Here is a 15,785-nt window from a genome sequence, read left to right as displayed (position 1 = left end):
ACTGGGGGAAGGAAAACAAGACAAAGCATGATTGATTCAGAGAGAGGAGGGGAGGCAGAAGATAGAAGTGCTCAGGATGGGCAGGCAGTGTTGTAATAGGAGCAAAAGGAGGGAGCTAGGATGAATAGAACAGTCCCAGCCTGCTTTCCCTCCCCAAAGGGACAAGAAGGGACAGAGAGATTGGGGAACACTAGCCTTGACTCTTCCATGGACTCAGCTTTCCAACTTCCTCTGCCTTCCTGGGGAAAGGAATGCCAGAGGGTTTTCCTCCCTCTTCTGTCCACACTTCCCCAAAGCCAGCTTAAGGAGATCAGGCTGAGAAGAAAAGGAAGGGCCTAGGCTGCCCAGAGCCTGAGTCACCGCATAGTTGAGGTTCCTGTCACTCAGTCTTGCCTCTACTACACCCTATGCCCTCTGCCCACTCCAGGACATAGACTGCTGGAGCCGAACCTGCCCTGGAACTTGCTTCACTTCTAGGCTTCTTAGCAGAGCGTTGAGCTGCTAGAACCTTTGGAAGCCACCTACTCTCTGCCCTCCAAAGTTCCATTCTGTGTCCACTGTAATTACCATCAGCTTGAGGGAAGCATTCTCCTACTTAGGAGCAAAGGTGACTCAGTGTGTGGCTGTAAGGACTGAGACCTGGAGGTATGTGTGGTAAGTCACTTCCCCTCTCGGGGCTCCATTTCATTCTCATGTGAAATAAAGGATGACTTGAGATGGTCTTCTGACAGTCCCTGAGTGAGGTACATTCCGTAAGGCTGAGTCAAAGAAATGGATAGTGGAGAGAGTGGAATAAAAGGGGTGTGTTTACTAACCCCTGTCCTAACAGTAGAAATGAATGGGAATGGGTGGGACAGGGCAGGGCTAGGCAGAGGCATTGCCACCTAAGGCAGCCAACACCCTAGGCCACTGGGTGACTCAAGCAGCACACGAGGGATGGGCTGGAAAGGGCACTGAGCTCTGCAGCCCGTGAGTCAGGGGAAATGAGGATCTCCCCATGACTGGCTAGGGTCCCGCTACAGCAAACACTCTCCCTTATATCTACAGAGCTGTCGTCCCATCTCAGCCCCCACTTCCTACCAGGGAAGCCTTTCTGCCTCCCTTTCCGGTTCAGCTGCTTTCAGCTCCTCCCGCTTGACCTAGACAATCCTTCCTCAGCCCTCAAAGCCAGTCCTCCTTGGCATCACCAATTCCCTCATGCCCTGCCATGCTCCCAACTACCATTAGCTCTGCCCATCCTCACTGTCCACCCCCAATCCTGGCACAACCAGCCAGATAATTGCAAAAGGGCTGAGCCAGCTCCGGGCCTTCACATGACAGCTGCTGCCGCTGCAAGGGGACAGGACAGCTGGAAATAGAGGCACATTCCATTGGAGATCCTATCAGAAAATAGTGCCACAGTCTGGCCACCCAGCGCCTGGTCTGTGCAGTCAGGGATGGGGATGCAAGCTCAATTGGTAGAGCTTTCTGAACGTGCACAGAGCCCTGGGTTCCCCAGCATGATATAGGCCAGGCACAGTAGGGCACACCTGTGATCCTAGCACTAAGGTGAAGGGAGTATAGAATTGCAAGGTCATTCCCTGCTGTGTGGCTAGCCTGGCTACCTAAGACCCTCTTTCCAGAAAAAAAAAAAAAAAAGTACCAACAGGTTTCCTGTGGAAATCAAGGAAATAAAAGGGGAGATTTGGAAGAGGGGAGGAGACACAGAAATGGAGACAAACCACTACTATATACTATATAATATATATATACTATATATATATATATACTATATAATACCCAAGGTATTCTTCCTCTTATGATTGAATTGAACAGTAATACTCTCTGCAGCCATCCCCTGGAGACACCTCTACCCTAGGCACTGGCGCACAGGTCATCCCAGACCTCCACTGGAGTAAGAGACAGCCTACTCTGGGCGCCATGCCAGCCTGATTAGAGCAGACAGGAGCAGGTGGTAGCCTCTCTAACTTTCAGAGGCGTTAATATTTCAGCTGTACAGCATTACAGAAGCAAACAGAGTGGGTACTCTTAACTATATCCAAACACACAGAGGACCAAAACAAACCAGGATGTTCAGTCTACTACTGGACTCCCACTGAGAGAGCCTGGGCAAGCCTTGGCCACTTACCACGATCTATCTGACAAGTCTGGACATTCTGAGGAGTGCTGGTTGCCATGGAAATGCCTGGGTGGGGCACTCAAGGCCCCCCACTCCTCTTCAACCCTTAAGTGTTCACCCCTCCCCCATCTTTCAAAGGGGAAGTGGCACATTTGGGGCATGTGGGCAGCTGGTGGGAAGGGTCCAACACAGGGAAGAGAAGCAGCTGTCCAGATCTGGCTCAAGGCAGGATATGAATGGGAGGTGGGGGGGAAGACAAGCTAGGTCTGTCTTGGAAGAACTTTAGAGAATCTTAATTTTAAGTGACTTACGCGAAACTGCCAACAAAGCTAAAATAGTTGCTTATGGCCAGTATCTACCGGCTTATCTACATGCTAAACCAAGCTGTGCCTTCCCATTCTCACTCCGGCCTCTGTAAAGATTCTATCTGAGAGGACTGCAACTCTAGGTCCTGACCCCTTTTCAACCTCCCTCTGAGCTCTGAGCCTACCCATTAAGTGGATACAATGGCCTCCTTCCCTCACCCTACCAGTTTTCCAGGATCCTGCTGTGTTCTCAGTCTGACCCATTCTCAACACTCCCCTTCTGCCCTTGACCCCTAACTCTGCCAGTTTGTGTGGGTAGTGCTTCTAACTCCAGACAGTGGCTGGTGGCACAGAGCCTCTCTGGCACCCAGAGACATCCACAGGCTCATGCTTGTATTGGTGGCTGATGGCAGAGGCAGACTAGGCTCTAACAAGATGCCTCCAGCTCAAGCTGAGATGGGGGAAGGCCAGGCAGGCAGTGTGGTGACTCAGACCTCCCCAGGGCAGGGCGGGGACAAAACTAACCCCAGACGTGCTTCCCCCACTGCACCCTCACCCCCCTAGAAACTCCTGTTAACTCTTCCCTAGGGGCCCATCCCATCAGCCTTCCATGCCCTCCTAGGTTCTCTAATCTGTGTACTGGTCCCCAGGTGAGGGTTTTACCTAACAACCTGGCCACCCTGCACCCAACCTCCAGGGTCAGAAGCATGAAGCAGGATGTACAGGTGAGTCACCCTTCCTGCAGAGAAGGAAGCTCAGAGGGAGGGGGGCTGGAGGAGAGGGTCCCTGCCATCTCCAGTCCAGACCAAGACTGCTGCCCAAACACTGATCCATCCCAAAGAACCCTACCCTTTTACAGTGAGACCTCCTTCCTAGAGGGACAAGGTGGCCTTTTTGTCTCAAACCCTAAGCCCTAAAGAGGCACAGAAGGTGGCCCTTTTGCCTCAATCTTCAGCTATTGGAAGATGAAGGGGACACCAGGCAGGCAGTAGAGATTGCACAAGCAGAGGGGTGGGGTGGGAAACGGAATTTAGAAGCCTGACAGGTTCAGTGAGGCCCCAACAACAAAGATGACACACCCCACACCAGCATCTAGTACTGTGAGAATACCTGAGACCAAACTACACAGGAGTCAAGTTTGGATCCAACTCAAGATGAGCTGCCTGGGAGCAGTACTGGAGCAAGAACCAACCCATCCTCAGCCATGCAGATTCCAAACTAGAGCTCTCACTAACCACACACTCCTTAACAAAGCCCCAGCTGCAGGTCCAATCTCTAGTAAGGTTAGCCTTCTCCGCCCTCCAAGATCCTTATCCTACTAAGGATAAGAAAACACAAAATCCTGTAACAGAGTTGAACAAAGGCAACTTTCTGCACCTACTATCCCTTTGCTTTTTTAAAATCCCTTTGCTTTTCGGCACAGGTTCTCAGGTAGCCCAGAAGGGTGGGTGACACCAAACCTGCACTTCTGCACTCGTTTAGAAAGTTTCACTATGTAGCACTGAGTTATCTGGCAAGACTCAGCAGCAGTCTTGCCTCTGCCTTCTGGCTGCTGAGATTACAGGCCTATGCCACCACATCCGATTTATGCACTACAGGACTGACCACGGGGCATCGTGGATACTGGGCAAGCACTCTCATACCACACTGAGGTATGGACCCAGCCTAGTTTCTAATGTAAGCTATTAGAACTTAGGGAAACACCTGGATATGGTGGCTCATTCCTGGAACTCCAGCACTTGGGAAGCCGGAACAGAAAGGGTCATTGCTAGCCTAAGCTACAGTGAGATCATTTAAAAAAACAAATGAACAAAACAGAAAACCCCAAATTCTGAAAATGTAATAAAATCAAGTTCCAAGTCAGGGATTAATAGTAACCGTTGGCCTCAGCAGAGTATTAGGAAGCAATCCCAATGATCTGGTACTCTGGGCTTCAGGGTGACACCTACTGGATTCAGCAGCCAGTGCCCACCTCAGATGTGTTTACCTGGAGTTATTGTGAACCACCCCCAAACTTCCCTGTTAGAAAGCCGAGGTACCAAACCCAGGGTGGCAGCACCCACACCTGTAATTCTAAAGCTTGGAGGAGGCTGAGGCAGGGTCTTCCGTCTGAAGCCAGCCTGGACTATTAGCAAGAACTGTTTCAGAAACAACCTGGAGCCTAAAAGACGGCTCAGCAGTAAGAGCACATACTCTTCCAAATGACCTGAGTTTAGTTCCCCAGAACCAACATTGAGCAGCTCACCAGTGCCTGGAATTCCTGCTCTGGGGGCTGCAATACCCTCTCCTGACCTCCTGGGGTACCTGCATATTCATGCAGTATGTACACACAAACACACATCTTTAAAACAAAGGGTATGACCAGAGCTGATCCAGTGCCCGCTAAGGTCTAGCCGAAGTAGCTAGTTTTCTAGCTTATTTGTAGCACTTAAGCTGCTGGCCTGGGAGATGTCACCCACCCACCCACTCACCTACCCACCCCCCATAAGCCACCTGTGAGGAAATAAGCCTTCCCAACACTTGGGAACTGGGGAGCTAGCCGGTATGCTTAAGGCCCACAGGACGCGTGCACACCCACATCCAACAAAATTACCTGTACCATTATTTCTTCAACTAGAGAGTAACAAACTTGTGTGGAGCACATAAATGCAATGGATATACATAGGTCCTATGAAAGCATCTGCACCATTACATAAGGACGAGGACTACAGGACAGGAGGTAACTCCAGGAACCCAGCCCCTACAGACACAGAGGACAACACTATGACAAAACACAAGTCCTCCGCATACTGTGTGCTGCTCCATGGCTCAGCATTATCAAAAGACACTCTCTTCAATGGTCAGGCAGCAAAGGTCAAAGTGAGGCCAGGCCTCTATTCCTGCTCTTCGGAAAACGTCTGCCCTCCCACAGGCAACAACTCTGAAGAAGCCACCACTCACAAAGGAGGCAGGGCACGAAAGGGTTCAATGTTCAGTTTCCTTTAATGACCCCCATCTCCCCTGAAGGGTAGGTGCAGGCAGCTAGGTGACGGCAAGACATGTTCACTTGAAGATCTTGCCTTGATTGACGGCTTTGCCCACATGCTGGAAGGCCCCCTCCCAGGAAAAGTACTCTCGAACCAGGGTCTGGGTCTCCTCGCTACCAGGATCCAGTTTCCGCCATGTATATGACTCGTAGTCCACCTGCCAATCTGGACTTAGCTGGGGACAGAAAACCAGTACAGAGGCGTGAGGTTAGGCTCTGGACACTGCTTCACATCCCTGCAACTCCCAGCTCAGACATCAGACACCAGGACTCACACTGACGTGAACATACTTCCTACAATCCAGAACCCTTCCTTCCCTCGCACCCACTGGCCCAGGCAAAGGACCCCCAGTTCCCTAGACTCTTGCCTATTTGAAGAGACTACCCCCAGTACCATCCTCACCGGAAAGGCAAGCTCTTGGCCTCGGAAGACCCAAACGCCGGAAATGGAGCTGCTGTTGTTGGTTCCAAAGAGGATGACACTAGCAAAGGCATTCTTCCTCAGTTTGTCCAATCGCTGGAACATGCCTGGAGGGAGAAGAGGAGACCATTCAGCCTCTGGAATCCTTCCCCACTGCCTTGATCCCCTCCTCCCAGGCCCACCCCTCTTCTCACCAGTGATGAGGTTGCAACTCATAAAGGTCTGGGTGAGCTCCTCAGGGAAGCGATATTCAGCATACCACAGGGACCAGCCGTCCTTATCAAAGTGCTCCCAAAAATATGGCAGCGCCACGGAGAGGGTGTCCTCGTTGGAGTACTTACGCTTGAACTCATCCAACACAAAGGTACTAAAGAGAAAACAAAAGGAGGCCAATAAGGAGAAAGTCCTGCTGCAACTGCAAATATCTCTAGGCCACTGGCGTTTTCACCTAGCATTTACTGGTTTGGTGTAGGTGGCCCCCGTAATGCAGTGACAGACACTAACAGTATCAGGAGCAAAGACAGCTAGAGGATGGAGCTGGAGCATAAACAAGACGAAGTAAGACACTTCCGGGCCTATGAGTGCTAGACATGGACGAGGAGGAAGCCAGGACCCAGAGCATCCCATGAGTCCAGCGCGGGAGGACACGGCTGGCTGCTGCCCTCATGTGGTGGCTAAAAGCAAGAGTCTGTTCTTCCTTTTAGTGTCTCTCCCGGACATTCCCAGGAATGCTCAGGTCAAACTCACCACCTCCCTCCTCTCCCCCCCACAGGCCTTCTAGGTTACAGGCTGGAACAGAAATGCAAGCAGGATAGCTACCTCAAGTCTTTATGCCCAGATTCTTAGTCCCTCTCTGTCCAGTAACAAGTTTGCATACTGAAAAATTTACCAAAGAAAAGGTTACCAAAGTAACCTGACACCTAGGGTCTGATACACAGAGCCACGAAAGCCAGCACAGCCACAGGAGGCATTTCCCCCATGGCTCAGGTTCTATTATTTTTCTCTTTCCAACTATAAATGTTTCTCAACCATATCTAACTCCAGTTCCAAGGGTTCTGACACCCTCTTCTGACCTCCTCAAGTATTTAGGCATGCACATGGCGCACATACAAACATGCAGGCAAAACACCTACACATAAAATAAGAAATAAGCCTTTAAAAAAAATAATAAATGGCCATACAGTAAGGCACACCCCTTTTATCCTAGCACTTGGGAGGCAGAGGCAGAAGGATCTCTGTGAGTTCCAGGTCAGCCTGGTCTACAGAGTGAGTTCCACGATAGCCAAGGCTACAAAGAGAAACCCTGTCTCAAGCAATACCCCCCAAAGGCATAAATATTGCTTCAAATTAGAGATGATATGCACCATACTCTCAGTGCTTAAGAGGTAGAAAGAAGCAGGAGGATCCAAAGTCATTCTCAGACATAACAGCTCCAATGCCAGCCTGAGCTACACAAGACCCTGACTCAATATAAACAGATTCGGTCTAAGTATTATTTCACTCAATCATTACATCGCCTAAGTCACACTGCTACCCTTCTCTCATTTTACAGATGAGGTTAAATGGTGAGTCTGGTCCAAGGTCTGTAGCAAGAGTCTAGCAAAGCCAGAAATCTGCCCTTTAACCACCACAGGTCCCAGACTGGTCTCCAAATGTCCACCAGACAACTCTTCAAAGGGGCCTGAAGCCTTAGAACCTCCCCCTTCCAGCTAAAAGGTAGGCCTGGAGACCTTTTCAGATTCCATCTGTTTTTCCCCAAGTAACAGATCAGGTATGGTCTGCACCTGTAATCTCAACATAGGAATATAACAAGATCCTGCCTCAAAAAGTTAGGATTGGTGGTAGAGCTAGATGACCCAGTATGCATGAGAATGGGTGAAGCCCCAAGTTCAACACTTAGCACCCTAAAATAAATATATAGTGTATGTGTGTGTGTGTGTGAGAGAGAGAGAGAGAGAAACAATATAAGCTCCTGAAACACATCTAGCTAAAGATCTTAAAGGGACTAGAATGAAACCTTGAACAAATGCTAGTTAAATCTCTGACTTCAATTTTATATTAAAAAGCCTAAGGGGCCCAATGGTGGTGATACACCTTTAGCCCACAGCACTCAATGAAGCAGAGGGAGCTCTGTGAGTTCAAGGTCATTTCTACAACAGTCACAGCTACAAAGAAACCTTCTCAAAACCCCAAAAAGCCTAAGGGGATGTCAGACATCTCAGGAGGCAGAAAGCAAGGTGGATCTCTGTGAGTTCCAGAATGGCTAGACTTGCCCTAAGGGAAGGGAAGTGTGGTAGCTCCTGTAAGCAATCCAACACTTGAGACAAGGAGGACCTGGAGGAGTTAACGTCACTTAGCTACACAATCTGAGGGAGACCAGCCTGCCATAAATGAGACTGCCTTTGAGACACAGTGAGACCTTGTCTCAAAACACACACACACACACCCCAAATCTCTGCCTTTGCCCATCTGTTAGGAGAATTCTAACAGACTGAGGACACGGCTCAGTGGGGAAAACTGCTTGCTTTGCTATGCAAGCATGGGGAACTGAACTCAGATCCCTAGCACTTACACAGTGGCTAGCATTTGTAATTCCCAGTGCTAGGGTAGAGATAAGTAGATCTTGGGGGTTCAAGCTCCAGGTTAAGACAGAGATTTCAAAAGGAAAAATGCCTTTACAGATGCACCCAGGAGCACAAAGACATACACAACAAATAAAAGGGACTTCTGACATAGTGGTGCACCCCAGGATTCGGTAGGCAGAGGCTGGTGGTCTCTGTGATTTTTTTTGGCAGTTTGGTCCATGCAAAGAGTTCCAGGTCAGTCAGGGCTACATAGTGATTTCCTGTCTTCTTCTTCTTTTGGTTTTTTGAGACAGGGTTTCTCTGTAGCTTTGGAGCCTGTCCTGAAACTAGCTCTTGTAGACCAGGCTTGCCTTGAACTTAGAGAGATCTGCCTACCTCTGCCTTCCAAGTGCTGAGATTTAAGGCGTGCGCCACCACTGCCCAGCTGATACCCTGTCTTAAAAAAAGCAGAAGAAAGCAGGACAGTGATGGTGTACATCTCTAATACCAGCACTGGGGAGGCAAAGGCAGACAGATCTCTGAGTTCAAGGCCAGTCTGATCTACAGATCAAGTTCTAGAACAGCCAGACCAGAGCTTCAGAGAAATCCTGTCTAGAAAGACCAAAATGAATAATAAAACAAAAAATAAACAACAAAAACAGGACTTCCAGATTGATACATCCTAGGTGGAGGCAGGAAGTTGAGTCAGAAATTCAAGGGCATCCTCTGTCACACAGCTCACAAGTCAGCCTGGACTACACTTACTCACATACATCAGTATTTACCCAAACAACCAAATATTGCAACCCTACATGTGAGATGAACAAGGGTTAAAAATGCCTTCCAACATGCTTACCTCTTGGGCAAGTGAGCAAAGGGGTCCTTGGCTTTGGGCTCAGCGGCCAGTGCCTGCTCACACTCATCCATCTCCTCCTCAGGAGCTGGGGCAGCTGCCTTTTTCTCCTCTTTCCGTTCAGCCTGGGGCTTCTGTTTCTCTTCCCGTGAACCCTTCTCTTTCCTTGGAGTATCTTTTTTAGGCTGGCTCTCTGCAAACTTCTTGGCTGGTAAAGGAGAGAGGAAAGGAAATATATTGCTTCTTTCCATTTTCCTCCATACCCTGCAGCAAGCAGGGAAAAAGACTGGCAAGAACCACCATTTGGTTGTCCAAACAAAAATCAAGGAACAAACATGTGCACTGCATTCCAATGTCTTATAGTTACTATGTTCTGTGGGTCACCACAAGTCAAAGGCTATGCAAATCAAGGGGATGACAGAACAAACTGGACCCTGACCCTGACCACATGCTGTCTCTTCAGACTTACCATCAAACTGGGCCATCTTCTCACACAGCTTCACCTCCCCCAAGACTGCCCTGAACTGGGGCTGGTTAATGCAGGTGAGGAACCATCGGTTGGTATTGGGGAAGGCCTGGCGAAAAGAAGGCTCTAAGACCTGCCAGGACAGAAGGACAGAACAAAATCAACAGTGGAAAGTTTGCAAACAGATTTCAAACCAGAGCACAAAATCTTTACCTCTGGTTCCACTTTCCTCTCCACTCCTAGGAAGCAGAACCTTAGATTATTACATCTCCTGAAGGACTACTTTTTATTATGTATACAGTGTTCTGCCTGCACGTATGCCTGCAGGCCAGAAGAGGGTATCAGATCTCATTACAGATGGTGCAAGCCACCATGTGGTTGCTGGGAATTGAATTCAAGACCTCTGGAAGTCAGAGCCCTTAACTTTTAAGCCAATAGATTCATGAATATGAATATTTTGTCAATATGTATCTGTATGCAACATATGTGTAGTGTCCCTTGAAGCCAGAAGATAGCATCAGATCTCAGAACTGGAGTTACAGTTGATTGTGAGCCATATGGGTGTTGGGAACTAACTGAACCTTAGTCATCTGGAAGAGTGGCCAGCGCCTTTAACAATTACGTTCTCTCCAGTCTCCTTTTTCTGTTTTTTAGTCAGTTTTACTGTATAACCCAAATAGGCTTCCACATGACCTCCAGCCTCAGTGCGGGGAGTGCTGGGATTTCAGGTGCTTCTTCTGCCTTTACAGCTCAATCTAAAAGGATGATTGTTATTAACCCTTCATATACTATTATTCTTCCTAACACTGTTTTAACCTACCTCAAGACCCAGCAATATCACTTTTGGGTATATACCCAAAGGATCATACCACAAGGACATGTGCTCCACTATGTTTATAGAAGCATTATTGTCACAGCCAGAACCTGGAAACAACCTAAATGCCCCCGACCAAAGAATGGATGAGAATGTGGTACATTTACACAATGAAAGAATCTGCCTTGGTCTGTGATAGGACAGAGTAGAGTTAGGTGGGGAAAACTAAACTGAATGCTGGGAGAAAGGAGGCAGAATCAGAGAAGCCATGTAGCCCTACCATGCAGCAGATGATGGAACTTTACCCAGTAAGCCACAGCTTCGTGGCAATACACAGATTAATGGAGATGGGTTAATTTAAGATATGAGTTAGACAGAAATACACTTAAGCGATTGGCCACACAGTATTGCAAATAATATGGTTTCTGTTATTATTTTGGGGACGAGTAGCCAGGAACAAACAAGTGGCTCTCCTAGTACACACAGAAGCCAGAACTCCAAGTTCTGAAATACCTGGGTTCAAGCAATACTTGAGCACTTACTGTGTGTTGTGGGCATATGGAAGCACTACAATGACCATGGGAGGCACATGGTCCAGCACACAATCACTTTTTTCTTTGCTCCCACTGTACTCTGGACCAGAATGGGTCTAAAATGTTGCTTGGAAATCAATACAACATTAAGGAAAAAAAAAAAAAACCTTAGGGGCTAGAGAGATGGCTCAGCAGTTAAGAGCACTCACTGGCTGCTCTTCCAGAGCTCCTAGGTTCGATTCCCAGTACTCACATGGCAGCTCACAAAATGTCTTTAACTCCAGTTCCATAGACATACAATTCACATAAATTCATAAATAAAAACAAAAAATGGCTGTTCTTCTAGATGACTCTGATTTGATTCCCAGCACCCACATAGTAGCTCACAACCCCTTGGGATCTGCACACATAATGTACATACATACATACATGTAAGTAAAAAAATTTTATGTGTTAAAAAAATAGTAAGCCAAATAGTGATTGCTACCACCTTGAATTTATAAGTAAAGTAAAATAAAGAACTGTGAGAATTCTCACACCCCTCTCTCTGCACCAGTGAATAATGAAGCCAAGACAGGAACTTAGATCTGCCTCCAACAGCCCTTGATGCTCCAGGAGCCATCCATGCTTCTTACCTACCTTTAATTTTTGCTTTTTTATTTTTGATCTCACTATATAGCCCAGGTTGGCCTCATACCAGAGTGATCCTCCTGCCTCAGTACCTCAAGCAGTAAGATTACAAGTGTAAGCCACCACCCTTACCCTTATCCATCTTTAAATTAAACCCAGATTCTCAAGAAAATAAGCAACATCACCTAAAATGAAAGCAGCCACAGAACTCAATCCTGGGATCCCTATAGCCATTAACTGGCCTGAGTCCAAAGCAGAACCCAGGGCTCCCCAGTACTAGTCAACCCTCTGTCAAACGGGTTCTTTTCAAACCTTACCTGCTTGTAGAGCCACAGAAGGGTACAGACAACTGTGATATCAGCCAGAGTCACTCGCTCACCCACCAAAAAAGTCCTTGTCTTCAAATGAGTGTCCAGCAGCCCCAGGATTCGCCTCACCTCTTCTTTTGCATTCTCAGTGGCCTGTTGTTTTGAATACTCAAGTTTAGTGAGTACCAAGTCCCTTTCCTTGTGCTCTCCAACTAACAGAATTAGGAGCCATTTAACAAGCACTGGCTCAGTCCCCATCCTCTAGCAATAGAATCTCGGATCACCTGAAATTTATTAGAGCTAAAACACTCATGTTACATTTCTCCATGGTCAATATGACTTTATTTCCCACTAAACTGAAGGTAATCCCTTACTAGTTCTCACACGTCCCTGGCATCTTTTCTTCCATCTCTTTATTTCCTATTCCTAAAATGCAAGAGCTGACCCCATCTCTGCGCCTGGCCCTTCCCCAAGTTCCAAAGCATACCTGTTTGTTGTGGTGCATGATGCCCAAGGTGGGGAACACCCAGGTGCTGGCTGGAGGAACGATATCACTGTCAGCAAAGCTCACCCACTGTACCACCTGAGCTGCTGCCTCTGGAGTACTTCCCCGCAGGTCCTCGTTGCTTACTGCAAAGGCAGAACATCAAGCTTAGAATTTACAGGTCAGTGCCAAAACCATCCCAGGTCTTTAGGATTCCACCCTGTCCACTGCAGTTACTCCCAGCCACGTCGACAGCCTCATCCCCAGAACCTCTAAATCCTGTATCCCCACAAATTACCATAATAGGCGATGGCATTGCTCTCAAACACACAGAATCCATCATCCCCCTCAAATGCCGGAACCTGGGGACAAAGCAGTAAAAAGACAAATGTAGCATACATGGGGATTTCTCACTAGCCAATTCTCAGTGTTAAACTGTTCTAAACAAGAATGTTAAGACAGCCATTGCTATGCAAACTCATGACATTACTAGAACTCAGGAATGAAGCATACTCAGTAACCCTTGTAATCTGAGTTTAGTGTTGGGACTAAGGATTCAAGCATGGGTGAAACGTAACATCAAGGCGTCACACCCTCAATCCCCACAGTGTGAGTCTGAAACCAGCCAGGGCTACTGAGACCTTATCTCCAAGGAAATATATTGAGGTACGGATGGCAGACACTACTACATCTACAACCCACACACAGCATTTGCCCTTCTCCACACTCAGCTTTGGATATTTAGCTCCACTTAAGCCCTTTGAGATAAGAATCCAACTCACAAGAAACTTAGTATGTGGGGCTGGAGAGATGGCTCAGAGGTTAAAAGCACTGGCTCCTCTTTCAGAGGATCTGGGTTCAATTCCCAGCACCCACATGGCAGCTCACAACTCCAGTCCCAGGGAATCTGACACCTTCACACCAATGCACATGAAATGAAGTTAATTTAAAAAAAAAGAAACTTATTATGTGTACAGATAACACTTGGCCAAAATACATTTCATCCCACAAATATAAAGCAGGTTTGTAACTCTGACAGTCGCTGAGCAGCTCTCAATTTCCCTTAATAACCACACATTCCTCCAACTTTTCCCCCCATTTATAGGCAGGCTCTTCTTACTAGACTATATAGGCAGACCTCACACAATCCACCTGCCTCAGTCTCCAGAATGCTGGGATTACCAGAAGCCTTCAAAATGACTTTTTCCTTTTGGGTGCTTGGATTGCAAACTCAGGGCCTTTCAACCCCATGAAATTCTTAAGAATCACTTCAATGTTAAAGAATATGGAGGCTGGCCGGGCAGTGGTGGCACACGGCTTTAATCCCAGCACTCAGAGGCAGAGGCAGGCGGATCTCTGAGTTCGAGGCCAGCCTGGTCTACAAGAGCTAGTTCCAGGACAGGCTCTAGAATCTACAGGGAAACCCTGTCTCGAAAAAACAAAACAAAACAAAACAAACAAAAAAAAAAAACCAAAGAATATGGAGGCTATCTAAAGAATAAAATTCTTGGGTTCTTTGGGGGTCTCTGCTTCCCTACTCACCTTGCCAGCAGGAAATTTTCTGAGAAATTCAGGGGTGCGGTTGGTTTGGCCAAAGTGGAAGTGGGGGGGTGCGGAGAGCACGCGGACCTGAGCCCCACTGTACTGAGCAGCAATGAGGGCCTTGAAGGCTCTCCAGTTTTCAGGATATGTGTACAGGGTCTAAGAGAAAGGGTGGAGAATGGACGTGAGTAAAACAATCCTGAAAGCTACTTCCCACACTTCCCCGCAATTTCAATGCCTTCGACTCATTTTTACTCCTTCTGGTGAACCAACTTAACTGAGTATGCCCCGTGGAATCAGAGTCCTCTGAAATACCAAGAACAGAACTACATACCAGCTGCTAAATAAAGCTTGCCGACAGATATGACCTCCCTTAAGGACATCTCTAGCAGCATTCTTCCCTTCCAAACTTCCTGGCCAACAGACTCCCATCTGCCCAAATACACACGCGTCCACGTCTCCCTAAGCCCTTGTTTCATTCATTCGTGGTGACCCAGTGCATGACTACAGCCAGGCTTGTAGAACTTCACAAGTACACACATCGACCAAAGATTTCCATGTTCCCCTCAAGCCAGCCACGCTGGCTTCTAATGGCATGATCTGCTCATCAACTCCTCTTCCTAAAAAAGCTGTCTCTCCTTGCCGCACACTAACATCCCTCCGGTCCTGTCCTGCGATGTTGCGATGTTGTTATCTCCCTATTAAAACCTAATCAGAGGGGATCCATATGGTCTGACTTCACTGTTCCTTATTCCTCTGGCTCTCAAACCTCCCCGAAAGGCAGCTCTAACTGTGTCAGTCATCTCTGCCCACAAAGACCCTCTTCTTTTTCACTGTTCCCGCTGTTGACCCCCACAACGGTCGCAAAAGTTCCACCAACCTGCCGAGACGCCACATCTTAAGATGGCAGTGCAGCTGAACCACTTTTTAAAGACCCTGACAGTGGAGAGCCATCATCTCTTTTCTCCTCAACCCCAGAACATTCCACCTCTGGCCTCCCAGCCCCAGTTCCCCTTCAGGCCCTAGGAACCCTGCTCCCCGGCGGTACGGTCTGTGGGCCCCAGATCGGCTCTCCGTTTGTGTCTGGAACTCTCCCGGCGCCCACTGACCCGATTCAGTCAAAGGATGGCGGTGGATGGGGTGACCTGGATCACCGGAGCCAGCAAACTTACCCCAGCCGCCATGGTGATTCCGCAGAGAAAGGGGGTGGGGCTGTCGGTGCTGCCGCAAAGTAAGCCGCCAGGGAGACAAGGGAGGGTGTAAGGGGACAGTCGGGCGGAAACAGCGGCCGGAAAGCGAGGACGGCATAAAAGGCACACGCACGACAGTTCCGTCTCCAGCAGCGCTGAGTTGGAAAAAGCAAGGGGTGGGGCCCACTGCCTGGAACGCAGAGCTGGCGCCTGCGTAGTATGGCTCTGGACAGGCCTGCCCCGCCCCTGTGGCCTACCAATCGGAAGCCTGATAGAAGACGGAGCTTCCCCAGGGCGGGGAGAGTGTGAGAACCCAGCGGAAGCACCGCCCCTCGACCGCCTGCAGCTCTAGCGGACTATGAACTACAGACGGCAAAAGCTGCAAGGAAGGATCGGCGATTTACTTTTGTTCCTATTCGGCTTTTTCTGTGAAGGGATTGTCTGTCCAGCCGGGGCCCATGGCCGAAAACATCCTGAAAGTAGGTCTGCTCTGATTAAACCACCTTACTGCTAACTTCCACAACAAAGGAG

The 15,785-nt window shown here is 48.3% G+C and overlaps 1 protein-coding gene across 1 annotated transcript; it reads right to left on the bottom strand.

The window, feature by feature from the left end:
• Positions 1-5,387: 5,387 nt before the first annotated feature.
• Eef1g (eukaryotic translation elongation factor 1 gamma) lies at positions 5,388-15,379 on the bottom strand. The gene is made up of 10 exons (XM_038327272.1): positions 15,237-15,379; positions 14,065-14,223; positions 12,821-12,884; positions 12,526-12,668; positions 12,048-12,191; positions 9,757-9,886; positions 9,291-9,495; positions 6,065-6,237; positions 5,853-5,977; positions 5,388-5,625 (listed from the first exon to the last, which is right to left on the bottom strand). The coding sequence occupies exons 1-10, from the start codon at positions 15,246-15,248 to the stop codon at positions 5,467-5,469; spliced, it is 1,314 nt and encodes a 437-aa protein (XP_038183200.1). The 5' UTR covers positions 15,249-15,379; the 3' UTR covers positions 5,388-5,466.
• Positions 15,380-15,785: the final 406 nt, after the last annotated feature.

Source organism: Arvicola amphibius, chromosome 1, assembly GCF_903992535.2.
Source record: "Arvicola amphibius chromosome 1, mArvAmp1.2, whole genome shotgun sequence".
Taxonomy (NCBI): Eukaryota; Metazoa; Chordata; class Mammalia; order Rodentia; family Cricetidae; genus Arvicola; species Arvicola amphibius.
This window is presented reverse-complemented; position numbering and strand designations above follow the sequence as displayed.

Coding starts and splice junctions, on each gene's coding strand:
- Eef1g (XM_038327272.1), bottom strand. Junction 12,885..14,064: donor GAAAATTTCCTGCTGGCAAG/GTGAGTAGGGAA, acceptor CTTTGTCCCCAG/GTTCCGGCATTTGAGGGGGA. Junction 12,192..12,525: donor TCATGCACCACAACAAACAG/GTATGCTTTGGA, acceptor TCAAAACAACAG/GCCACTGAGAATGCAAAAGA.